The 27,585-nt window shown below is 33.0% G+C and overlaps 1 protein-coding gene across 2 annotated transcripts; it reads right to left on the bottom strand.

Annotated features, from left to right (window-relative positions):
* Window positions 1–562: 562 nt before the first annotated feature.
* LOC100366791 (sodium/glucose cotransporter 4-like) lies at window positions 563–26,416 on the bottom strand. 2 transcript variants are annotated; one of them, XM_006811659.3, is made up of 16 exons: window positions 26,248–26,416; window positions 24,002–24,136; window positions 21,607–21,699; window positions 18,870–18,941; window positions 18,521–18,625; window positions 18,370–18,429; window positions 17,726–17,830; window positions 14,690–14,876; window positions 13,673–13,884; window positions 13,032–13,167; window positions 12,255–12,362; window positions 11,368–11,518; window positions 9,185–9,353; window positions 6,884–7,096; window positions 4,647–4,863; window positions 563–3,419 (listed from the first exon to the last, which is right to left on the bottom strand). In XM_006811659.3, the coding sequence occupies exons 2-16, from the start codon at window positions 24,056–24,058 to the stop codon at window positions 3,142–3,144; spliced, it is 2,163 nt and encodes a 720-aa protein (XP_006811722.2). In that variant the 5' UTR covers window positions 24,059–24,136; window positions 26,248–26,416; the 3' UTR covers window positions 563–3,141. The 2 variants fall into 2 exon arrangements, with proteins under 2 accessions (XP_006811722.2, XP_085362726.1); XM_085506600.1 differs by lacking the exon at window positions 24,002–24,136.
* Window positions 26,417–27,585: the final 1,169 nt, after the last annotated feature.

Here is a 27,585-nt window from a genome sequence, read left to right on the forward strand (position 1 = left end):
CATATTTTCTACTAAGTAAAATGCCCCAAAGGTGGTAATTTGTCTGCATTAACAACTTTTGTAACACTTTGGATATAGAATATTTTTTCACTCTTTGTTATTTAATTATATGATCTTGATGAGGTCACATGACTTCTTCCCACAATTTATATATATATATATATAGAGAGAGAGAGAGAGAGAGAGAGTACAGATGCACATATCAATGTCTACCATGAGGGGATGGGGGGGGGGTACAATTAGGGAATTTTACATTATTATACAGCGGTGTCAAATTCTCCTCAAGTAATGAACTTTCTTACCTAAGCTCTACTGTCAATTTATTAGAAGGCACTGTCAAAATATACGAGTAATGATGTGCATTCAAAATCCCAAGTGTTGTGACAGTTTTCGGAGTCATAGTCACCTACTGATGATTAAAGCTACCATCACAAACCTGATAAATGCCAACCAAAGACACCTACATATAACATATCAAAGCATATCTAGTCATTGTAATCATAGTCATTGTAATCATAGTCATTGTAATCATAGTCATTGTAAAAGATTAGACAGGATCATATTCACCATCACCAAAAAAGTCACTTTATTTTCTCATTTATCACATAATTTTTATTTGTCTATAAGACACATACTATAATAAATAATTTTCTATTTACACTTTAAAAAAATACAAGATAATGTAATCCTCCAAACTAATCATTACTTAGAAATGGTACGGTAGATTGTTAAATAGTTCTGTATGGTGACATCATGTCAAGATCCCATTAAAGTCTCATCTTGTTGATAGCGAGGCTGGTACTAAGAACTTCTGATACGACATGTATCAATGTTCAAGGTTTGTAATAAAACAATAAAACATGTCTATTATTATTATATATTATCAAAGTGAAAAAATAAAGTTCTCATGATCCATCATATTGTGAGCAGCTGGACACTACTTTATTTTTGGTCATTTAATTAAAAATACAAACTGTATCACAGTTCAATTGTTAAACTGCACTGATTTTCACTGTATGTAGTGTCAGTCAACAATATTCATTCCCAGGGTGAACGTTGCCATGTTGCAAATGAGATGACGAGTCTATAGTGGCAGTCATTGTGCAAACAAAACATTCAATTAAATATAAATGCTGCCTTATAAAATTACAGATTCTGTCTTTTTTAGGAATACCGTAATTGCAATATAGCGAGTAAATTGCTTATTGCAACACAATAGAATAAAACAATATAGCGCCCTCATGTGGTATACATTTAAAAACTTAAAACCTTGTTTTCAGGTATTAATATTGATCATTTTAAAAATCACTAATATTTCAGACTACATTAAAAAGAAAGGCATTAGATAAGGAAAGATCCCTGGCATTGTTACATTAGGTGTGGACACAGTTTTTAATGAAAGGCTGTGGTGTACTAGCTACTATATTCGGATATAGCAAACACTGCACAAAGTTTGCAAATTAGCCGGCAATTTACACATTTTGTCCTCCCCAGAACAGTATGATCACACCAAATTTCAAAATGCGTAAATGTTGATTTTTGTTAGTGATGACTCCATACCCACAAACATATGTACCATTGACAGACATACAGATGCTGGTAACCACTGCCTGTGCCAGGGATAATAAGGCCGTTGTCTATAACCACTAAATGGTCACACACTCTAGCACTTTTTAGGAGTATTAATTGTCCAGTAAGAGGAATAATTTATTGATGCTGTTATTGCTTGCAAACAGTCTCATAAATTAATTATGCATCAGGCTAATAGTCGAGAAGTATTTACAAACTTTGTTGTACATAACATAATTACAAATTGTGACAGCCTCATTTATTATGTAAATACTAACAGTGGTCAAATGCAGGCGATTTCCAGATGTATTCAGACTACTATACAACCTACCAACTCAGGGAAAACACGCCCTCTAGTGTTGAAATAGAGGAAACCCCAACATCACTTGCCACAGCCCCATTATCATCACTCTGGAATTCACAATTATTATTTGAGATGTGAATTAGTTAAACCATGTGGATAACACTTGATACAGGTACATGTATATGCATTGTGTGCAAGTTGTTTCATTCAGGATGCTCATTCACCCAACAGAGTTAATGATATGCATGAGGCTACTGACAGTCACCTCTACTTGTTCATTCATATTCCTGTAAGTACCAAAATTATTTGTTTACTTGTGGTGAATCCTGTATCAAAGAAACTCAGTCAGTTGACTGGCCTCTAGAATGAATCAGCCACAAGATGGAACACATGTCAAATGTTTGACGATTGAGAAAATATGCTATAACCAACTTAGTTGGGATGCAGTGGGTTTGGATGACATTAGGTGATGAGGTGTGAGATGGGCCGGGCAGGCGGTTAACCTGGTTTGAGATTGAATGGAATTGAATGATGTGGGTGGTCTAATTTCTGGTGCAGTGGGTTTGAGTGGAATGGGATGAGGGGGTTTGGGGTTGGATGGCTGCAGTGGGTTTGGATAAAATGGGATAAGGGGGTTTGGGGTTGGATGGCTGCAGTGGGTTTGGATAAAATGGGATGAGGTGGTTTGGGGTAGAATGGGTGCAGTGGGATTGGATAAAATGGGATGAGGTGGTTTGGGCAGGATGGCTGCAGTGGGTTTGGATAAAATGGGATAAGGTGGTTTGGGGGTAGGATGGCTTCAGTGGGTTTGGATAAAATGGGATGAGGTGGTTTGGGGTAGAATGGGTGCAGTGGGCTTGGATAAAATGAGATGAGGTGGTTTGGGGTAGAATGGGTGCAGTGGACTTGGATAAAATGAGATGAGGTGGTTTGGGGTAGAATGGGTGCAGTGGGTTTGGATGAAATGAGATGAGGTGGTTTGGGGTAGAATGGGTGAAGTGGGTTTGGATGAAATGAGATGAGGTGGTTTGGGGTAGAATGGGTGAAGTGGGTTTGGATAAAATGAGATGAGGTGATTTGGGGTGGAATGGGTGCAGTGGGCTTGGATAAAATGAGATGAGGTGGTTTGGGGTAGAATGGGTGAAGTGGGTTTGGATGAAATGGGATGAGGTGGTTTGGTATGGATGCAGTCGGTTTGGATGAAATGAGATGAGGTGATTTGGTATGGGTAGAGTCGGTTTGGATGGGCGCATGGTTTATTGTGTAGATTAAACTTGATATGGCAATACCCATAAATAAGTGAAGAAAATAAACAAAAAAATAACCACGCTTAAAATAAGCACCAAGTTCATATTTAAAATCCATTTCTCACGTCGTGTTTGTGCAATTGAAGTCAATCTTTTTTCAAGTTGTTCTTTCTCTTCAGAAGTGAGTTGTTTTTCAGCTTGGACACCACAAAACCAAGTAAAGAAAGCAGTGACCTTTGCAGAGAATGATGTATCTAAGGAAGTATTGGCTGTGGTAGTAGTATGAGATACTTGATGTACTGCAAGAAAAGAAATGTTAATGTTTCATTAAATAACACGTCATGTTGGTTATTGACAAGCTGAAAACATCTAGCTCTGATGTTGACAAAGTTATTTTTATTACTGTAGGTTGTCAACAACTTGAAAACCACCAGTTGTATGGCTAAGGGGTTTACAACAAATGTAGGTTAGGTGGTTCTCAAATTACGTGAAGATAAGTTTATTCGCTATTTAGTGAATATTTTTGTTATTTTAGGTAAAAAGTGCTATTTTTGACTTTTTTAAGATTGCTGGGTTGATTGTCTTGATATTTTATATGTATGTGAATTTATTGGATCTCAGTCAGATTTGTTTATTTTGTGATGACAACTTTTATTCTCTAATTTTAGTGAATAATTTTGTCATAAAAAATCAATTTATTCATTTATTGTCGATAACTCCAATTTCCACATTTTAGAGAATATTCTTGTTATCTTGAAAATGGATGGCTAGACTGAATGATTTGAGACTCCATTCAGTTTGTGCATCTCAAACAGTGGAGCTATATCAGCTGCATTCTTCTAGTTTTTACATGGTTCATTATACTGAACAAGGCTACAACACATATTTGTCATTTCCTACACAAATCACACAGGCTTTTGCTGATAATCTTTACTCTGACTCATTTCAAATACTACATTTATTTTTAAATTAAATTTTTAATTATCCTAATATTTTCCACAAATTATTATATTTAGAATAATAATTTTGACACTTTTTTTAAACCAAGATTTTTGAAAAAATCCAGGACAACAAAAAGTATAGTATATATAATTTTGTTAAGCCTATGTCACCAGCCTACCATTTGAGATATGGTATAATATTCCTGCCATAGAAACCTATGGTAAAAGAATTATAATACTGAAAAATGGGCATTATCCACTAAAATATAACCATCATTTAGTCCATATTTTTATATTGTCTAGAAGTACATTTTATTGCAAAATGAATAACTTCAGATATTATCCTTTATGAGCAGGATTCTAGCTTAAAGACAACATAATATTTAAATCTGTGTTATTTCAATTTGCTACACGAAAAATAACATAAAGTTATGATCTTATACAAGTTGACAAAAAAATAATGTACATGTGGTTGTATTACCCAGCATGCACTGCTCATCAATATTAGCATAAGCATAGTGCAAAATGTTGTAGAAGAGCATTGTGGGATTAGTGAATAAAGAGACATGTATAAAACCAACTTACTTGTACTATCACCATCCATAGATGTCTCTATTGTTTCCTTATCACCATCTGTCATTGTGGGGTCTTCATTTTGTCTGTCATGCTCTCCTGTGTCACTATCCCGTTGTGCTTTGTCTTCTTTCCCCTTATCCATTTCGTATTGATGACGTTCTACAGTGTCATCAATTTCCTCATAGTTACCCTCTCTATGTCTTGTCCAGAAAGTCAGTCTCACAATCTGAAAAAATTACTGTCATTATAAACTCATAGACAATGTAAGACCATCAGCAGAAGCCCATAGTCATGATAAGGTTTTTGGCTGAAACACACAGTCATGGTAAGGCCATCAGCAGAAGCCCATAGTCATGATAAGGTTTTTGGCTGAAACACACATGCAGTCATCGTTAGATCATGTAAAAGTATCACATAGATATGACACTGATGGTTTATGGGTATTCATATGAACAACATTTTTTTGAATCAGGACTGTGATTTTGTTGAAGACCCAATTATTTCCTTTTTACATTATGTTGATAGATCCTCTAAAACCTGCCGTAAATTGTGACAACATCTAAGGACTAATGCCAGATTAAATTGACAAATAAAGTCATGACTTTGGTTTCATTAGAGACCTCTTGTCTGATTCCTGATGACTACATATAGATGATAATCACTTAATACAGATATTATTCCAATATCTTTGCATGAGCTATAAAAAAATACACAACAAACATCCACATTATACAACTCCTGAATGGTAAACACATGCAATATCTATCATAAAACAAAGAAACATAAAGCATGTAACCAGTCTGCATTAAGCATGTAACCAGTCTACACTAAGCATGTAACCAGTTTGCATAAAACACTGTATACTGCTACTGCAGGCATGTACTGACATAATAAACAGTTGCACTTAGACAAGATTTTTAATGAATTTTTGGACAAGCAATATTTCCATGTTTGACTGAATTGCCCCAGGATCCAGTCAGTCATTTCCAAACTGAATTATTGAATATCACAAAACAAGACAAGTGTTAAATTAATGAATTTTAATAATTTTTATATATGATGTATTCATATATGCATGTATATGATGGTGTAACTGAATTTCTACTGAAGTGAGGGAAGACATAATTGGAAAGGTTTAGACTTTCCTAAATTTACTACCGGTATGTAAATCTCTTCTTAGTGCAACTAAGAACATACAGTGAAAATAAAGTCTGAAAAGATTTGGAAGTACAGCATATTGTCACAGTGCAAATACCGATAGTGTCTACAAATTGAATACCAAATTGGAAGTGATCCAAAGGATGTTCCAATGACACAGAATATAGTAAAATATTAATTATTAATACATTAATTCTTTCTAATATTTTTTTTATAAGGTCCAGAAAAAAAAATTATGTGGTCAAATAATTTTTTTATTTTGAATTTGAAATTGTTATTTTTATGCACACTTTTAATTGATGAGGAAAGAAGACCAAAACAGATGCAAATTCAAGCCAAGATTCTTCCAGGGTGATATACAATTATTTGAAATTCAAAACGATTTGATTCATGAGAACCCAGAGTGAAATAATAAAACATGCAATATGTAAACACCTTAACAAACTTAAGATTGGTGAGATAACACAAAAACCAATCACAGCAACTGACTTTTCTATTAATCAATGGTGCTGCAGACTATAAACAAGGATAAAAAACAAAATGAAGATTCAAAAACCAATAAGTTAGGGAGTCCAATTACTTAATATGCAAATTGTATTTTACCACCTGTATTTTTAGATGTAATATAAGATACAATATTAATTTGAATAGAGACATTGTTGAAAAGTGATGACAAACTGTCTACTACTACTTGACTACAGATGTATAGTCCAAAATTGCGTTAAAAAAAAAAGTTTACAATTTGCATACTAATGAGAAGACACCCTAGGTAGGCAAGTTTATATACCTTAGTACCAAGCACCAAGTTCTCAGATATGGAGAAAATTTGAGACTGAATAACCTCCTCAATGAAAGATGAAAAATGAAGTATATCACAAAAAGTTTAGAATGTTGACTAGGACTGGGAACGGATTATGAAAATGCAATTGATTACATACAGAAAGCTAGAATAGAATATGCAACTATCATTGGCTTAGACATGCATACAGGGAAATTTAGATCAGATAATGTCAGAATTATGCAATTATTCACATAAAACATGTGAGAAACTCAGAAAAAAGTGAAAAGATATCAACCAAAAGACATACCCGATGTTCTGGCAATGGCTGTGTCAGTAAACTAACAGCAACCATGACAACCACACATATCCAGAACACTAACAGTGCAAAGTACATAAACTGCAATGTGACAATGGGTGGTCTGGTGTCTTCTTCACATGATCCAGGTGCCGGATACACAAGGTCCAATATAAATCGAATTGATCCAATTACAATTCCAACCATTAGACTCCAAAATGCACCCTGTAAAAATGAAATAGTTATTTGAGCACATTTGTGTACCATAATGTGTTACAACTATGTTCAAAGATGTGTTACAATTATGTTCAAAGATGTGTTACAATTATGTTTAAAGATGTGTTACAATTATATTCAAAGATGTGTTACAATTATGTTCAAAGATGTGTTACAAATGTGTTACAATTATGTTCAAAGTTGTTACAAATGTGTTACAATTATGTTCAAAAAATGTTACAAATGTAATACAATTATGTTCAAAGATGTTACAAACGTGATACAATTATGTTCAAAGATGTTACAAACGTGATACAATTATGTTCAAAGATGTTACAAACGTGATACAATTATGTTCAAAGATGTTACAAATGTGTTCACTCCATTTAATAGAAATACAAAATGTGCATTTCACTGCACATATTTCCGACAATCTCTAATCAGGTAAACAATCTTTGATCCTTATTTAAAAATAGCACTTTCTAAAAAGTGTTAATATTTTTTGAACAGAAAACTTTCTTTAACATAAATAGTTAGTTTCAGTTGTCCTAAATTTTGTTGGTTTGTTTATGACAGCTCTGTATTTTACATGCACTGCAATACTGTGTTTCCGTTATTGATTTATTTAGGATGGAACACATTAGGTGAAAATCAATAAAATCTTGAATACTTTATTTTCGCTGGAATTAATTTTCGCTGAAAAGGCTTTTTGGGTGTATGAAATTTATTTTCACTGATTTTTTATGAGTTGAATGTGAAATATAGGAAAAAAAGTATATTCACTGGATTTTATTTTCACAGAATCATCTCTTCAGCGAAAATAGCGAAAATAAATTCCAAGCGAAAATAAAGTATTCTACAGTATTCCGAGCATGTGGAATTCTTCTGTCAGTGTTTTTCGGAGTAGTAATTGATGATGAAAATCATGAAAAAGACCCAGATTTGGAACCCAGACCCAGATTCATCAAGCTGTAAATCTTCATTGATATCTGCTGCAGAATTTCTGAGAAAACTTTGAAGATGCAATTGGACATTCGAACAGACAGAACCCAAATTAGTGCTCCTCCTTTCAGGCTGCACTTGAAACAGGGAAATATCATCATGAACAAATCCGAGAGGGGTCTAACCAAGGTACATATACACCAGTATCAAAGCAATCAATCAGGCTTGTAGTTTTTAAGAAGTGAAAATGTAAAAAATTGACACGAATGACACATGGTGGAGCCGACAACACTTTGAACAGAGTGTATTTCTCAATGAGAAATGCCACTTCCTTATAAATTAAGAATTTTTGTACAGAATGAATTCTTTATTTGGAAATACCACTTCCTTATAAAGAAATAAATCTTTGAATAAAGTGTATTTCTCATCACAACATTTCCTGATAAGGTGTTGAAACTTTAGACTGCATGTATTACTTATTTGAAAATAAAACTTTCTAATAAGCTGAAAAATCTTTGTACTGCACTTATTCCATATTTGGAAATGATATAATAAGGTACAGATGATATGCAAAATGAAATATTTTAAAATATGTTAAGTGCCATAGTTACAATATACACATACTTACTCTTTGAACATCAAAGTCAATTTTTACACCATGCACAAAATAAACCCTTATATTAGTTTGATACTTGTTAACAAATTTTGATTATGTTCTCTAGCAAATAATAAATAAATTGTGTTGACATTAGTCAATAAAAAACAAGGATAAATACATAATAATGGGCAAAATGTTGCATAAAATGCTATCATAATAATTTATAGCATTTAATCACAACATTTGTTTGAAACATCACAAGGATGATGGATTTGAACAAGTTTAATAATCAATTTAGCCATACCGTAGAATACTTTATTTTCGCTTGAAATTAATTTTCGCTATTTTCGCTGAAGGAATGATTCAATGAAAATAAAATCCAGCGAACATACCTTTTTTCCTATATTTTACATTCAACTTGTCAAAAATCAGTGAAAATAAATTCCATACTAAGCAATGTCTTTTCACCGAAAATTTAATCCAGCTAAGTATTTTACAGTATTTATAAGTTAAGTTCTATTTTTAGTAATTTGTTGTAATCATTACAAATGCTATACCTGTTCATTGATTCTACTCCATAGAATTCCCCCAAGGAATACTGCTGTGATTGGAGGGGTTAGATATGCTGTAACCGTCTGTATGTAAATGAATAATAATCCACCTTGTGTTGCCTGGACAACAGGTATCCATAAAATACTGACAAGAAGCAATACAAACACCAATATTCTGAATGAATAAAAACACAAAATGGAAAGGTTAGTCAACTTCACTACTCCACATGACAACATAGCAACATGCAAATATACCAAAATGCACTACTGAGCATGTTACTGCACATTGATGCAATGCATTATGGGATATCTCTCCATTGAATAGTATCTCACTCAAAATGCACTATATTAAATGTGAAAGTTTTACCAATATTTAAATTCAAACAATAGTAATATATGACTTTTCCTTCCCATGTCACCTTGGGAATCAGTGGTAAAATATAAATTTAGAACATTTTCCAGGAAAACGACCTCAATTTTATTTTTTTATTTTTGGTATTCAAATGACTTAAACAAGCAGCCTATCGGCTGAGATAGCTCCGCTGTTAGCAATGCACATTTCAATTAAAGAACTGAAGACATCATTAGAAAATGAACAATATGTATAGTATCAAAGCAATCAGACTTACAGTTTTTAACAAGAAGTCGAAAATATTACTTTCTACCAAAAATGACAAAAATATTCACCAAAATTAGAGAATTGAAGATATCATCACGAAATGAACAAATCTGAGAAAGGTCTACATGTAGTATCTATATATGTAATATAAAAGCAATTGAACTTTTGGTTTTTAACAAGTCGAAAATATCACTTTTTACCAAAAATTACAAAAATATTCACCAAAATTAGAGAATTGAAGATATCATCACAAAATGAACAAATCTGAGAGAGGTTCACATGTAGTACCTACACATATGTAATATCAAAGCAATTGGACTTACAGTTTTTAACAAGAAGTCGAAAATATCACTTTTTACCAAAAATTACAAAAATATTCACCAAAATTAAAGAATCGAAGATATCATCAGAAAATGAACAAAACTGAGAGGTCCACATGTAGTACCTATATAAGTAATATCAAAGCAATTGGACTTGCGGTTTTTAACAAGAAGTCGAAAATATCACTTTTTACCAAAAATGACAAAAATATTCACCAAAATTAGAGAATTGAAGACATCATCACAAAATGAACAAATCTGAGAGAGGTCCACATGTAGTACCTATATATGTAATATCAAAGCAATCGGACTTGCGGTTTTTAACAAGAAGTCGAAAATATCACTTTTTACCAAAAATTACAAAAATATTCACCAAAATTAGAGAATTGAAGATATCATCACGAAATGAACAAATCTGAGAGAGGTCCACATGTAGTACATATATATGTAGTATCAAAGCAATTGGATTTGCGGTTTTTAACAAGAAGTCGAAAATATCACTTTTTACCAAAAATTACAAAAATATTCACCAAAATTAGAGAATTGAAGATATCATCACGAAATGAACAAATCTGAGAGAGGTCGACATGTAGTACCTATATATGTAGTATCAAAGCAATTGGACTTGCGGTTTTTAACACGAAGTCGAAAATATCACTTTTTACCAAAAATGACAAAAATATATCAAAGCATTCAGGCTTGTAGTTTTCAAGAAGAAGTCGAAAAAGTAAAACATTGACACGGACGACGATGGACAATCACTCATATGATAAGCTCCGCTCGACAAAGTCGACAGCGAAGCTAAATATGAAAGCATGAAGAAAATGACATAATTTTCATTTCACCCAAACATCTAAACTTTAAATATGCATTACATCTTAGTTCACTAAGACAGACAAGACAAGTTTGTATTGATATGTAAAGAGAAATATCACCCCACTTATATTTGGTGAATCCTCACTTCAAATAAGACATGAATAAAAGTATGAATAGAAATAGTGATGTTTCAATTAGACTAGTGTGTGTAGTTTTCAATATACAGTTAACAGCTTTAATTTTACGAGTGATTCAGTAAAATTCAAAACAAGGTCCAATAGAACAGTTACTTTCATGGAAATTTGTTCTCATTAAATTGCAAAAACTCACAGAAGCAAAAATTGGACGGCTTAGCACATAACAGATGAGACACAGCTGCAACAACCAACTGTTTATTTAATGCAAACAATGACCATATAAGGTAAAAGACTTACCTGCCAACTATCATCTTTTCTTTTTCTGAAGGAGAGTTTCTGAACGTGCTCCAGATATCAAGAGTAAACAACGTACTAGCACTATTACATATAGATGACAGAGAACTCATGAGAGCTGCTAACATCACAGCCAACATCAGACCACGAAAACCTGAAAAATACATGTATACAGAGAAAATCACAACACTAAGGCTTAAAGGGGAACCGCTCAATCCCAGGGATTGCACCAAAGAATCATGGAATACTATTGTTTATGTTGTTTACAATGTTAATCTATCTTTTGGTATCTATTGTTATTTTAATCCAGAAAGTAAATTTGTTGCGGGATTAAGCTTAACTGGAAGTGCCCCTTTAAGTTATGAATATATCCCGTGGCAATATTCAAGCAAAACATCACATGATAGAAAGGTTAATAATGTGAATCAACCTCATATTAAAGGGTGGTAGTCGTCGCGCCATGCATGCGCAAGATATGGATCTCATATAACAAAAGATGGTGACTTTGACTGTTGCGCAGATCAACGAGTACAAGCTGAAAAAGTTTTAATTAGGTATTTTATTAGGTGTTTTTAAGGTATCGAAGGAGTCACAATCGGTAATTAGTGCTCGTTCTAATTTCCATTAGAAGAGCGCATTGGATTGTGGGAAAATCATGCGCAGCGCGATGAGTACTGCCCTTTAAACTAATGATTTATAACATCAGAATAATCCTCAAGTTCCTAAAATCCTCTCTAAAATTCCAAAACACCCCTCTGATTATACCAATCCTAGAATGGTATATTTTAAGTGATGATACCACCCACAGAATGAGCCATGAATTGAATCTTTCACCTGGTGTGCATAGGCATAATGATTGACTTCTAAGATGACTAGCATAAACAACTTACCAATGGGTAATATATTAACAACTAACAGTGGATAGGCTATATTAGAACAGCTGATAGAGTTACCACATATAGCCTCACAAGACTCTGGTAAAACACAGGCAACAGCATCTGAAACAATCAATGTGGTGTTTGCATAAAATTATGTAACAATCCCTTATCAGATAAGGAAATAAATATCACATCTGACTTGCTGTATATAGTATACCGGGGGTATGTTTATTTCATCAGAAAAAAATGAAAATACAAGTAGTTAAATAGATAAAAATTAAAATTAAAAAAATCTGATGAGGACTGTGAAAATAGTTCTACTGAACTTAAAGAGGAGCTGATATTATAAATAGGGGCAAGATGGCCACCGCAATTAGTATGCTAATTCGAACCAAGCCGCTCACATCGTGGCGGGAGCTCTGGGAAATGTGCCATTTACGATGTTTGGAGATCAAGCTGTGATTTCAAATACATTTCTACGGGGGCATGAATATGTACGCTAGCGATTACACTCATCTGATTGGGCTTTTAATATATAAATGTTGTTGTTTTCGGTCGAAGCGTGCCGTGACAAGTAAAAATCATGAGTTTAATATGGCGGCTAATGTATGCAAAATGCCTGTCAATCACAGTTTTCCAAGTGTTACCTTTTTGGCAGATGAGTGAAATACAGAGAAAATAAAATATGTCTAATAAATTTCAAATGGTTTGAGAGTTTCTAGGTTTTTTATGTAACATGCAGATAATCAGAATTTTTATTATTCGGTGACGGCCATCTTTGTTACTTACTGGTGTAGAGAACTCTACTGATCATTCCAGGAATAACAAATAAAAATGTTGGTAATATTTTCAAATATCCAGCCATCAATGTACCACCTTTAGCATGTGACATATTCTTAGCTGCCAATGTACGTTGTACTATAACCTAAAAAAAAAATATTTATTAAATCAGTACAGTAGAATCTCCAAAGAAAACTTTGAAATTTGATGATTTAACATTTTGTCAATTAATTTAATGTGTTTTGGCATTAAAATTTAAACCCTACACTTGATGCCAAGACCTTTTCTTTAAATTAAATTTATTATTAATTGAATAATCAGCCAAATCTTACATCATAAATCTCAATTCTTTGCTTTAACCATAGACCCTCTTTTAGAGGGTCTTTGCTTTAACCTTTTAACCACCACTTTTTTCTGTATTCCTCTAAATATTTCTAGAAGTGAACCCTAATTTTGGAGCCAATAGACAAAATTTGAGTCAATTTTCAGTTTTTACTCAAAAAATTTGGCTATTTTTGTTCCAATCTTCTGAAGGATAGTGCAGACTATAAACAGAACTATTTTGTGAATTTGTGATTAAAAGAGAGAACTGGTGGTGAAAAGGTTAAAAAATATCACATCAAAAATGTCATTGTATTTGTACAACATACCTGATCAGCACACCAGTACCATATTGATGCTGTAGTCTGTCCTAGAAAAAAGCCAACCCATGGCATGAGGTCATCATCAGCAGAATGCAACATCTGAAATGAATCGTTTCTAGGGTAACCACAATCTGGAGTGAGTCCTGATAATGTGGTGTTTGGCACAGCCGCCATATAGCCATGGTACAAACCTTCCAAACCACCAACTTCAACTAAACCTGCAAAAATGCAATTATTTTTAAATGTAAAAACAATTATTGTTAATATATTGGTTAATTTGATTTTGAAGTTGAATTTCCAAATTTACAATTCAATATCAAAAGTAGAGGGGATTATGGAAATATCTTTACCGGTACTTAATTAAAATTGGGCAACATCAAATGCGTATAGCACATTTATCTATTGATGGCTGTTGTTTAACTAAATTAACCATAGACTACCACAATACTCTTATAAGGATAATGTGAATGTAACATAGTTTTTCATGTTTGTTCTTCTTGTTTTATATAATAGGCAGAATGGTGTGCATATATTTAAAGCCTGATACAGGTGCATTTTTGACTTGGAAAAGTAGACGAGTAACTGCCATTATTTCTAGCTTGAAAGTCACAAAGTGAAAAGTATGTATTTCCCGTTTTATCAATGTCGATAAGTTGACACAAGAACTTGAACAGACCATTATTATGTAATCTTATATGAAGTACCGGTAGATCATTTGATGCTACAGTATTAAGATCACAGTTTGTAATCACACAATACCGTAAAATACTTTATTTTAGCTGGAATTAATTTTCGCTGAAAAAACTTTTTGGGTGTTTTGTATGGAATTTATTTTCACTGATTTATGACGAGTTGATTTATTCATCTGAATCAAACTGAATTCAATTTAGCCAATTTCAGTTAAAACAAAAAAATTATATCTCGGTGAATAAATATGCATTCACAGTAGTTTGTAACATTTTTGCAATAATTCATAAAGATGAATATTTATTAATATGAATATAGATTTCATAATTTACTCACTAAATATCATGAGTGTTATTGCTCCTATTAATATGAGAACTGTCTGTACTGTATCGGTGTAAATAACAGCAGCTAGACCACCAGTGACCACATAGATGGATGTCAGCCCTAATATCAGTAATACTGAGGCATAGAGATTCCATCCAATGGTTACCTCAATAAATAAAGAAGCTGAATAGATATCCACCTAGAAATAAATGATAGATATACTTCATATCTGGCAGGAAAAACAATGGAACGACATTTTGTACGATTGTGTTACAAGTGTTACTGATATATTCAAATTTTACATCTTCCATATTTGGAAAATGTGCAAAATATTTACATTTGAATACTTTAGTTTGTTTACATTGAATGCAGGCACAATGTATTACAAGATGAAAATTGAATTACTGTAAAATACTTTATTTTAGCTGAAAAGAATTTTTGGGTGTTTTGTATGAAATTTATATCACTGATTTTTGATGAGTTGAATGTAAAATATAGGAAAAAAGGTATATTCGCTGGATTTATTTTCACTGAATCATTCCTTCAGCGAAAATAGCAAAAATTAATTTCAAGCGAAAATAAAGTATTCTACAGTACAGCACTGGAGGAAACAATTTCATAGTCACAAAGATTTTTACATTACAATAGCTATCTCTCTTTCAATCATGTCGAAATAACAGAGGACTTTATAGAATGAGGAATTATGTATAACAAGTCATTGTCAATGACACGTCCCCGTTCCGTTCATATTTGAGTGACATATACATTCAAAGCAGATCATGACCGAAATGCACCTGCATATGTACAACACATTGTGCTAAATCTGAACAAAATCCATCCATGCATGACTGAGATCCGGTTCTGGAATTGTGAAAATACGTGATTTTGATGCATTTTCGGCCTTAAAATGGCCATCATTCCGCTATTGTTAAGCAGATCATGAAACAAATGCACATATCTATTTGTGACATGATGTACCATGTGTGTGTGAAGTTTGAACTTGATCAATCCAGACATGTCTTGGATACGAATCCAGAACTGAATTCTTTAACAAAATGGCCGCCAGTCGGCCATTTCGAACTTGATCCGAAAAAAAAAAAGACGTGCATCAAGGTCCTATTATGTTTAATGTATGTACCAAATTTGAACAAAATCCATCGATGCATAACTGAGATACGGGTCCGGAATGGTGAAAATGTGCGATTTCAATGCATTTTCGGCCTTAAAGCGGCCCCCATTTGGCTATCGTTAATGAGATCATGAAACAAATGCACATACATATTTGTGACATGATGTACCTTGTGTGTGTGAAGTTTGAACTTGATCAATCCAGACATGTCTCGGATACGGATCCAGAACTGAATTCTTTGAAACAAAATGGCCGCCAGTCGGCTATTTCGAACTTGATCCGAAAAAAAAAATGACGTGCATCAAGGTCCTATTATGTTTAATGTATGTACCAAATTTGAATGAAATCCGTCCATGCATAACTGAGATCCGGGTCCGGAATGGTGAAAATGTGCGATTTCAATGCATTTTCGGCCTTAAAGCGGCCGCCATTTGGCTATCGTTAATGAGATCATGAAACAAATGCACATACATATTTGTGACATGATGTACCTTGTGTGTGTGAAGTTTGAACTCGATCAATCCAAGCATGTCTCAGATACGGATCCAGAACTGAATTCTTTAAAACAAAATGGCCGCCAGTCGGCCATTTCGAACCCGATCCAAAAAAAAAAATGACGTGCATCAAGGTCCTATTATGTTTAATGTATGTACCAAATTTGAACAAAATCCGTCCATGCATAACTGAGATCCGGGTCCGGAATGGTGAAAATGTGCGATTTTGATGCATTTTCGGCCTTAAAATGGCCGCTATTCGGCTATCGTTAATGAGATCATGAAACAAATGCACATACATATTTGTGACATGATGTACCTTGTGTGTGTGAAGTTTGAACTCGATCAATCCAAGCATGTCTCAGATACGGATCCAGAACTGAATTCTTTAAAACAAAATGGCCGCCAGTCGGCTATTTCGAACTTGATCCGAAAAAAAAAATGACGTGCATCAAGGTCCTATTATGTTTAATGTATGTACCAAATTTGAATGAAATCCGTCCATGCATAACTGAGATCCGGGTCCGGAATGGTGAAAATGTGCGATTTCAATGCATTTTCGGCCTTAAAGCGGCCGCCATTTGGCTATCGTTAATGAGATCATGAAACAAATGCACATACATATTTGTGACATGATGTACCTTGTGTGTGTGAAGTTTGAACTCGATCAATCCAAGCATGTCTCAGATACGGATCCAGAACTGAATTCTTTAAAACAAAATGGCCGCCAGTCGGCCATTTCGAACCCGATCCCAAAAAAAAAATGACGTGCATCAAGGTCCTATTATGTTTAATGTATGTACCAAATTTGAACAAAATCCGTCCATGCATAACTGAGATCCGGGTCCGGAATGGTGAAAATGTGCGATTTTGATGCATTTTCGGCCTTAAAATGGCCGCTATTCGGCTATCGTTAATCGGATCATGAAAGAAATGCATGTGCATATGTCCCATATAATGTGTGATGTATGAGTGAAGTTTGAACTTAATCGGTCCATGCATGTTCGAGATACAGGTGATCACGGACGCACGGACGCACGGACGCACACAGGGCAAAACATAAGTCCCCGTTTTCGGACTGCGTCCGAACGGGGACTAATAAAAAGGTTATCACAAGAATACTGCAAAGTATGCATAAAGGCAGTACAGGATCATATTTTAATACAATTCCCATACTGCCTTTGTGCAAGTTTTGCAGTATTCTCATTATAATCTTATGGGTTACATTAGATTAAGTAGGGTGAGATATCAAGTTGCATGTGTCACATGATTATTTTTTACTATTTGTCAGTCTATTTTCACCTATTCTGAATTAGTAGACAAATTGAAAGATGTTATATAATGAATATGTATTCCCCCAGGAATCATGAATAATTATTGTACCATTTCAAAATGCAAACAATATTTTACAAACAGAACACTTACCGATATTTTAACCAGTATATATAAAGCCAATGAGAGGCAGGCATAGTAGACTCGTATCCGTCTTCCACCAAATCGTTTACTTAGATATTCTGGCATAGTATAACACTGAGAATAAGGTACCAGGGTACATGTGAATTAATATCATAATTATATTCATGTTCGGTTTCACTGCAACATAAACTCCTTTGATTACTGGTTAGTGTCTGTATACTAATACATGTACATTGCAAGGGATCACACTTTAAGATCGTAGATACATGTACAAAACATATTCTACTGTAAAACCATTTATTTTTACTTGTATTTAATTTCACTATTTTGATGTTTTGATTAATTCTACTTTGTTTTAAGTTCATAAGCTTGACAGAAAAGCAATTATTTCTATTGTTATCTCACATGTTTACATGAATTTAATGCATTTTACTTATCAGTGAAAATTGAAAATTAAAAATTAAAACAGTGAATAATTGTTGTATTTACAAATACACATATGTACATATACATTTAGACAACACCCTTTTTATAACTAGCTACAAAGTGATTCTGCTGTGTAAACATTTTATAGATACTTTTCTGTTTCTAATATGTGGTCTGAAAAAACTTGAATAATAACAAAGCTTCTTGAAAACCATACTACTACTTACCAGTCCAGCTATGTACACAGGCAAGAAAACCCATCCTAGTAACTGCAGTAGATACATCGCCTAGAATGATTGAAGCACATGATAATAATGAATGCATTGTGTAAAGCTTTGTATTCACTTCTGGATGGGACTTAGTATAAATTCTACTCACATTGAGTTCATATGCTCCAACTGATATACCAGTAGCAGCTCCAGATCCTGCCAATCCAACAAAATGTTCACTGCCAATATTACTAGAAAATAAAGACCCTCCTACCTACAAAAAATATAAAATAACTTCAAAAAACACCAACAAATTTTGTATTTTGTAGTGTAGTGTAGTGTAGTGTAGTGTAGTGTAGTGTAGTGTAGTGTAGCGTAGTGTAGTGTAGTGTAGCGTAGCGTAGCGTAGCGTAGCGTAGCGTAGTGTAGTGTAGTGTGCAGTGCAGCATAGCGTAGCGTAGCGTAGCTGAGAGTGTAAGATAAAGTTGAGTGGGTTGATAATGATCATTACTACTCACCATAAACCAAATCATGTTTTTACCAGCTAAGAAATATCCAGCAACATTTGACCTATCACGACCTTTCATAGACTGTGAAATAAAACAAATTAAGGTAATTATTTCACTATCGAAAAGATGGTTGCAAAAATGACCAGAAAATCTTGAAATCTAGCTGTTATCTCATTGAATTGACATAAATCTTAATAAATAATTATATTTGCCTCAAATTAAAGTACAGGTACATATGTATTCATTCTGATACACATTGAAGTGAAGCTCATATCAATTTTTTATGAACAGTGTGAACAGCAACAGTTATGTTTTTTTCTTGAAGTGAATTATAAGTCCTGGTTTGGCTGAGCCCGAAACAATGAAGCATTATATATTTTTTATATTATACAATTCAAGATTGGGACAATCTAGAAAGTTTAGAGACTTTTGAATTCTGATATAGTTTTTTTGTAAATTAAACTACTGTAAAATACATTATTTTAGCTGGAATTAATTTTCGCTGAATAAACTTTTTGGGTGTTTTGTATGGAATTTATTTTCACTGATTTCTAATGAGTTGAATGTAAAGTATAGGAAAAAGATATTTTCGCTGGATTTTATTTTCAATGAATCATTTCTTCAGCAAAAATAACGAAAATTAATTCCAAGCAAAAATAAAGTATTCCACAGTACACCCAGCTGAGAGACATGTAATAAAAGTATTACATCCCAAATATAAGCTTTTGTGACTACCGTATAGCTTACACACCAAGAACATTTCGTTTCTTTACATTCTGAAAACATACTCCTTGACTCAGCAGCTAATGTACATATTCAGGTCAGAATGTCAACTGTTGTCAAATAATTATAGATACGCGACAAAGATGGCCGTCATTACCAATAATATATATTAATGATCAGATTATAATTACTAAATTTACAAAATGTTAACATTGCAGACATACTGGCAGCGACAGACTTTTATCCCTGATCATCATAATGGTTTTATTCATTTATTATGAATACACACTGTATTGAACTGCACCATCTGGTGGTGTCTATGGAGACTATTTTTAATAACACAAGTGACAATAATCTGTTTATTTAACATTCCTTGTTGTTAGTAATCCCAGTGAAGACAGTGAAGTAAAATAGCATACATAAAATATTCTGTATATTAAGTATTCAGACAATAATTGTCAGCCATTTTACAGTTTCTAGCATATTAATTATCAATTATATACCAGTAGATTTTGAGTAAAATTGTAGTAAATAGAAAGATAAAATACAAAAAAATATAATATATACATTTTTAGTTAGCATGCTAGACTACCCTTTATTTTCACCAATTTATGATAATTTTAAAAGCAAACAACAGTTTTTATGAAGCAATTAATGGCATTTTATTCAAGATTATATGGTTCTGATACATTCAATAAAATTCAAATTGCATGAACCATTTTTTCTCAATTAGTAGCAATTCAGTAGGTAGCTATAGCTATGCTCTCACTCAAAGAAATTAGAAGGTGTTACACTGGCATTTGTGAGAAAACAAAGTTGAAAAACATGTTTGAACATGAAAAGGGACACCAGTGTTTGTAACACTATCATTTAATTTCAAGGTTGAGGACTTGATATGAAATTTAAAATGATGCTGGATGAATTTTATTAAATTATTAAACACTGGCATATTTGGAGGAAATGACAGAATATTTCTTACATGTGAACAGGAGGGTATTTTGGCTGGTGTACTACATGTAGTTTGGTGTACAGCTGTGAAAGTCATACAATAACAAACAAACAAACAAACAAAAATAAATAAATAAATAAATAAATAATAGTTTGTGTTACAGATACATTTTCCTGTGATTTAGATAGATTGTATATACAGTACAAAGCTGTTGTTTGTCACATCAAACAGTTTTTTTTTATAAATAGTAAATTCTTCTTGGATGTTAATTTTAAAACAGCCTGAATAATACAACCTATTCATGTTTGTTTTTGAGGAAATAAAAACATTTTGATGTTGGTTACAAGAATTGACACTTGACAGTGAATATAGATACACACTGACGATTGCTACCATCTGTTTTTATTGCAAAATAACTTATTAGTTTGACCATATTTGTCATATAATGTCGAAAAATTATTTTCATACCAGCAAAAATAACTAAAATAGTACATAGTTGATAAATTGGTCATGGTAATTTGCAAACAAAAACAGAGGAAGGAAGTTAATTTAATTTCATTGAAACTAAAATCAATTAACACGCAAACCACTATATATTGCTTTTTCAACCAATTTGTCAACAAGTTGATTATTCTATAATACAAATAATATTTTACGCAAGAGCAAAACCACATTTTTGTTTTTAATAAATAATTATTCAGTCTGAACTCAATCTGATTAAAATAAGATCCCAATTTTTAATCCATTTTATTTGATTTTGATCTATTATTTATTTGTTGATTGCAATTATTAAAAAAAACAAAACAAAAGAGAACATAATCAAATACATAAAAAGTAAAAAATAATGAAATATGAAAAAAATAGCAAAAATGAAATGAAATAAAATGAAATAAAATAAAATAAAATAAAATAAACACCATACAATATTGAGTACATAAAATCAGGTTGGTCTGAATCATTCAATGTAACAAAAATACTGAAAAAAAAAAAGATGTGTGCAATGTCTGTGATACATTACTGCACATAGACCAGAAATGCACCACTGTACAATATATCAACAACAAAATCACTTACCCAAAGGCCAACGCCAATGATCAACACAAAGTACAGGATGAGTGCAAAGTAGTCCCAGAATACAAACATACTATTGGAGTTGAGATGGTAATTCTGAAAAAAAAATATGAAACGATGAAATATTGACACGGGAAATCAAAAAAAACTCTTTGTTTACAAACAGCTTTTATCCATTCAGATCAAGCACGTTGTAATAAATATTTTTAGTGTTTTATGCAATGAGGTTTTACTTGTAAATGCAGTGGTTAAGAACTAGAATATCTTGTCGGCATGGTGGACAAGACTAGTGTTCTAAATTTTGTGTACCAGTAAATAAAAACAGTGACTCGCATTATCTGCATGTATTACAGAAAGTATATTACATACAGTTGATTGTAACAACCACCTCCTTGGGTGACCCAATGATATACTGCTTTATTACTTTCTACTTAAATTCAAATATGCCTATGCTTCATCAAATGGGACAATTCCATAGAAATACCTCTGTGTTATCTTCAATGTATTGCCCACTATCGTTCAAGTAACAAATTTTGTTGTTGTTTGTTTTTTTATTTTGTTTTATAAATTTTATTGGCTTTACAGCCCAGATTGAAATGGAACATTTTTAATCACACATTATTCTATCTATTCTGTAACAGGTAATTCTAGGTAGAACAAGAAGTAGCAGCTGACACCAAATCTTTTTTCAACTACAAATGTTTGATCCTATTTATACAAACATATTCCATTTCAGATTACAGTACAAGCACCCATATATGTTCATTCTTTATTTAAACCATGGAATATTGAACCAAATTGACATGGTGGTAGTAAATGTACACATACATGTATCGGTATATGTGAAATAAAATATTGGGATCTATGCACATGCATACAGGGTTGACAATGACAAATAGGTATTCAAATACTGTAAAATACTTTATTTTAGCTGGAATAAATTTTCGCTGAAAAGACCTTTCAGGTGTTTTGTGTGGAATTTATGTTTAATGTAAAATATAGGAAAAAAATGTATATTCGCTGGATTTTATTTTCACTGAATCATTCCTTAAGCAAAAATAGCAAAAATAAATTCCAAGTGAAAATAAAGTATTCTACAGTATATAAAACACTGATTATGTTAACCAGGGTGAGACTATAAGGGAAGTCTCATAGCCAGGACATGTAAAATTGACATTCAGACAACTGAATAGTAACTAACTTGCCTTAATAGACTATAGTAAATATACAATAGGCAAAATATATTTCAGACAAGGGAGTTTAAAAGTTAACATCAAGCCATGTTAACTACATTAACTTGTTTTTAATTACAGCAACGTATACGTAACTGAACCATAATAAAAGTCACATGCAAAAGAATTTTATTTTCGTTGCAAATTTTACTCTGCACTGCAGTAAAGAAAGTAATTCACACATTCATATGAAACAAGGAAGGGCATAGGCTGACAAGTTAGCGTAGGTGGCGCCTTGGACTGCTGCAAACCCCACCCATGCCTGACATTCGCAGCAGTCCAGGGCGCCACCTACGCCAACTTGTCAAGCTTGGTAGGGCATAGATGATGAAACTTGTATGAACTTGGGAGCTAACACACTCTCTCAAGCTCAAGTGTTTCTGATGTATGTTGCACCTCGGCCAATTTGAAATGAAGGTGGACTACAAAAAGGCGCTAAAGTAAACTAAATTCAGCATGTATGCTAATATTTATAAACTCACACAGGAGTTACACATTCTATGAACTTGTGCAGTGATGTGGTCTGTTGTAATAAATTTATATCTGAATAATGCATGAGTACTGTAAAATTGGAAGCCGCGGTTTCTATTAAAATGGTACAATGCAACAGAGGGGATGCGGTTTCTATTAGAACATCTACATAAATGACGAATTGTGATTTTTTCGTTCTCAATTATTCAAATAGAATACTGTAAATTACTTTATTTTAGCTGGAATTAATTTTCGCTGAAAAGGCTTTTGGGTTTTTTTTGTATGGAATTTGTTTTCACTGATTTTTGATGAGTTGAATTTGAAATATAGGAAAAAAAGTATATTCGCTGGATTTTATTTTCACTTAAGCATTCCTTCAGTGAAAAATAAATTCCAAGCGAAAATAAAGTATTCTACATTTGGTGCGACTACTACCAGTATAAGGAATGTGGCTTCTAATACAGTTTTTACGGTACTTCACGATATGAGCAGCGACATCTGCTCAGCCAATCCAGTCATCTCATTTAGATTTGAATGAGTCTGATTTCAAATGAAAATTGTTATTATGAAATTGTATATTTATAATAATAAACATGCCTTTGCTGACTTCAGAGTAACAGATGGTCTTACAGCAATGAACAGCATAAAGTCCATTTTTCGTAGTAAAAATGAATAGAATGAAAAAATAATATCACCTCAATGTAATCAGCATTATCATCTCTAAGAGTGGTCAAAGAAGCTGTTGTTGCCATGATAATGGAATGATAATAGATAAATCTTATGATAATGAATGAAATAACCAATGATGGCAATGATATGAATTCCAAGATCTGTAAATGTGAAAAAGATGAAAACAATGATACCTATGATTCATGCAGTCAGAACTAACCGTCAGATGAAATATATATCTCAATCCAGATATATGTATTTCCTAATTGAGATATACTGTAAAACATGTTTAAATAGCTATACTCCATTTTACCAAATTTGACTCCATGCATGAATTATTGAATCTTCATTTAGCTAAAGTGCCAATAATCTCACTGTGAAAATATACTTTATTTTAAATTAGTGACATCTTGAATTAGCGAAATTACAGATTAGCTAAATTAGCTGAAATAATAGGTTAGCTAAAAATACATGTTTTACAGAATATCCAATCAAGATATTGTTTTATATCCAGATCAGAATATTTTACTTAGATCGTATTGGTGTATTTTATTACAGTGTAACTCATACTAAAACAGATATGTATACTTTCTTTTTCTAAATGCCAAAAAAGCTGCAAGTCAAACATAGACTGTCAGGGCATTTTTCAAGTCTCACATGAGACGGAGTCAAATTATATATTCACAGGGCTTGAACTGAGAATTGAATTGAAAAAATACCTATTTATAATACTCACAAAATTTGAGCCCTTGAATATATTCACATGAAAAATTCCCGATATATCTGCGGTTGTCTATTGGTGTTACATTCAGGTAAAACTGAAATTCATTCTCAAGATTTTTAACTGACCCATTAAAAATCATCACTTTGCTCTTTTTAAAATCAACTTTTAGTTGTAACTTTTGACGATAATTATCAAGAAGTATTTTAAAATGTAAGGTAAACACAGACTGGTATGGTAAAGATGTAGCAAGCAACTTAATACAAAGTTGTCTCTAAATAGCCTTTGTTTGAACTTGACAAAATAACCCACGCTGAGCGCTCACTGGTCAAATGTTTAGTATTTTACATTGTACCAAGAGGGATGTGTCTTCTCTCAGGTTAGTATATGAAGACAGAGATATCTTCAATGATTACAACTCTGTCTGTTTGCCATTGAAATACATGCAAATGTATAGTGTCTTACAACAAGGTACTGTAAAATACTTTATTTTCGTTTGGATTTAATTTTCCCTATTTTCGTTGAAGAAAAGATTCAGTGAAAATAATTACCAGCGAATATATCTTTTTCTGTATATTGTACATTCAACTAGTCAAAAATCAGTGAAAATAAATTCCAGACAGCAAATATTAATTCCAGCTAAAATAAAGTATTTTACAGTACTATTTGATGTTTTCAAGTATTAAAAAATTGACAAAATTTTTAGTGTTTTTTTTAGGAGGAAATAAGTTTTCATCGTGTGAAAACCAAAATTCACACACTGTTAACTACTGTGATACTAGAATGATTAATTGTAGACAGATGTTGTAATGAAATATTGTCTCTACTATGTGTGCTAAAATATGCACACATGTGAAAAGTAGCAATCTATCTAAACTACAAATTACATTAATTAATTTTAGTGTTTTAGTTTGCCTTATTTTATTTGCCTTTGTTATCATTTTCACCTTACTAAATCTACCGATGGTTAAGTTGCGTAATAAATTTATTATTATTATTATTATTATTATTATTATTATTATTATAGTGCAATGTGATTAAAATATGATGAACCCTTACCGGGTTATATGTAGTTTTTTTAATTTCCATATTTGTTAATATTATTTTAGTTTATTCATGGCTCTATGGCTTGAGGAGGGGGGGGGGGTACTTGCTGTTATTAAGTTGTTTTTTTTGTTGTATATTGTACCTCGGTCTCCTAAAAAAAACATAACGGTAAGTAAAACCAAAAATAGAGAAAAATACAGAATGGATATTTTGACCATAAGACTAACCTTTTTCATTTACATGTAAGTACCGATACATACCAGCCTGGATACATATTACCTGTATGAGGTTTGTCTTAGGTGGATTACACGTTACATCTACAAGATTACGTCCACAGTCACCTGGCTGTGTAACCCAGTGTGTAGAATGAAGGGACCTGGAGTGTAGATCTCTGTCTTTTTACGTACGCCAAGGTTACACACGCCAACTGACTGTAATGTTAACCGACTGTGTATGTCAATATTATGAACATCAGACGGGTGAAACAATACCGGAAGTACCTACCTGTGTTAAAAACTGTTGCACGCCGAAATTAATTCTTTACATTTTGCATTTAAAGGTGTTCATAATATCATATCATCATTTCACGAATTTTCTGAAGACATCATAAACGGAATCTGACAAATACAGTGCGCGTCCAGCTGTGGGCCTTGCTGCCAAACATGGCGTTGGGCGAAACCAATGTGTAGGAGGTTTCCGCTTTGCCAAGGTTGTACTCGAACTTTCGAAAGCGCCACCAAGCTGGGTTTAGATACACTAAGGGCGATAGGCAAAAGTGTTGGTTCCGTAAATAATGATACATTTTGTTTTGAAAAATGTGTGGAATAATGTAAATGTAATGTAAGTGTACTAGTTACATGCCCTTGGTCCCACGGGTAACTAGCTATTAGTAAAATAATAATGAATAATAATATACGTAATAAATATACACACAAACTGAATATTGTGCTTTTATATCTGTATTTAATTTCTTCGCCGATTTGACACGTGTGGGATAAATAGAGAAAACCGTAAGTTAGAAATATTTAACAGCGCCGCCACCGACGAAAAACTTTTGTGCGTCTGTGTTCCGCTGTAAAAGAGAAATTCCGCTAAACACAGGGTAAAGGACTATAAAATAGACGAGGTATGACACAACGCATTCAATTTTCGGACACATCGCGTACCAAACTGGTATTCGTAGAGGACGGTCTGATGCTAAATAACCAAATCCACATTTTAGTGGAAAATGGTACGTGACCTTTATCCTGGTTTTGAAAATATTGTTATGAAATACAGTAATATACCAAATTGTTCAAATACATACTGAAAATTTTACTTCATCGAGTCTATTTTTCAAGTTTAATATCACACGTTGGGGTACAAATATTGTTCAAAATCAGAGTCAGTCGGGGAGTTGCTTGGTTGTTAGCAATCATTGGCTGTGGTACTGCATCTAACTACTAACTTGAAGTTTAAATATGTACAGAACGGCGGCTATGCATCTAGTGACAGCGAGTAACCGCACAGCAACGATTATTAGAGTTTTTGGATTTGACAGCAAACACTCGATATTGAGACAGATAGTAAATTATGATGTCCGCCCGAGAACATGAGTGAAGACAATGCCGATCACTGTTAGGTTGTTTTGTCATTCGTCATCTACATTGACGAATACCGTTTGAAACGACATCGACGTTTTAAACTGTCTTCGTGCACCCATTGAAGTCATAGAGCTTCGTCGCCAGAGGGCGCGATTTATAGTAAAGGGTTTTGATCAGCGGCAGACAGTCAACAAAATAATACCGGTAGTATCGTTTTTTGGGTAGCCTGACATGTAGGCGCGAGTAGGAGTAGGCCCTC

This window comes from Saccoglossus kowalevskii, chromosome 12 (genome assembly GCF_978046115.1).
Source record: "Saccoglossus kowalevskii chromosome 12, keSacKowa6.1, whole genome shotgun sequence".
NCBI classification, from domain to species: Eukaryota; Metazoa; Hemichordata; class Enteropneusta; family Harrimaniidae; genus Saccoglossus; species Saccoglossus kowalevskii.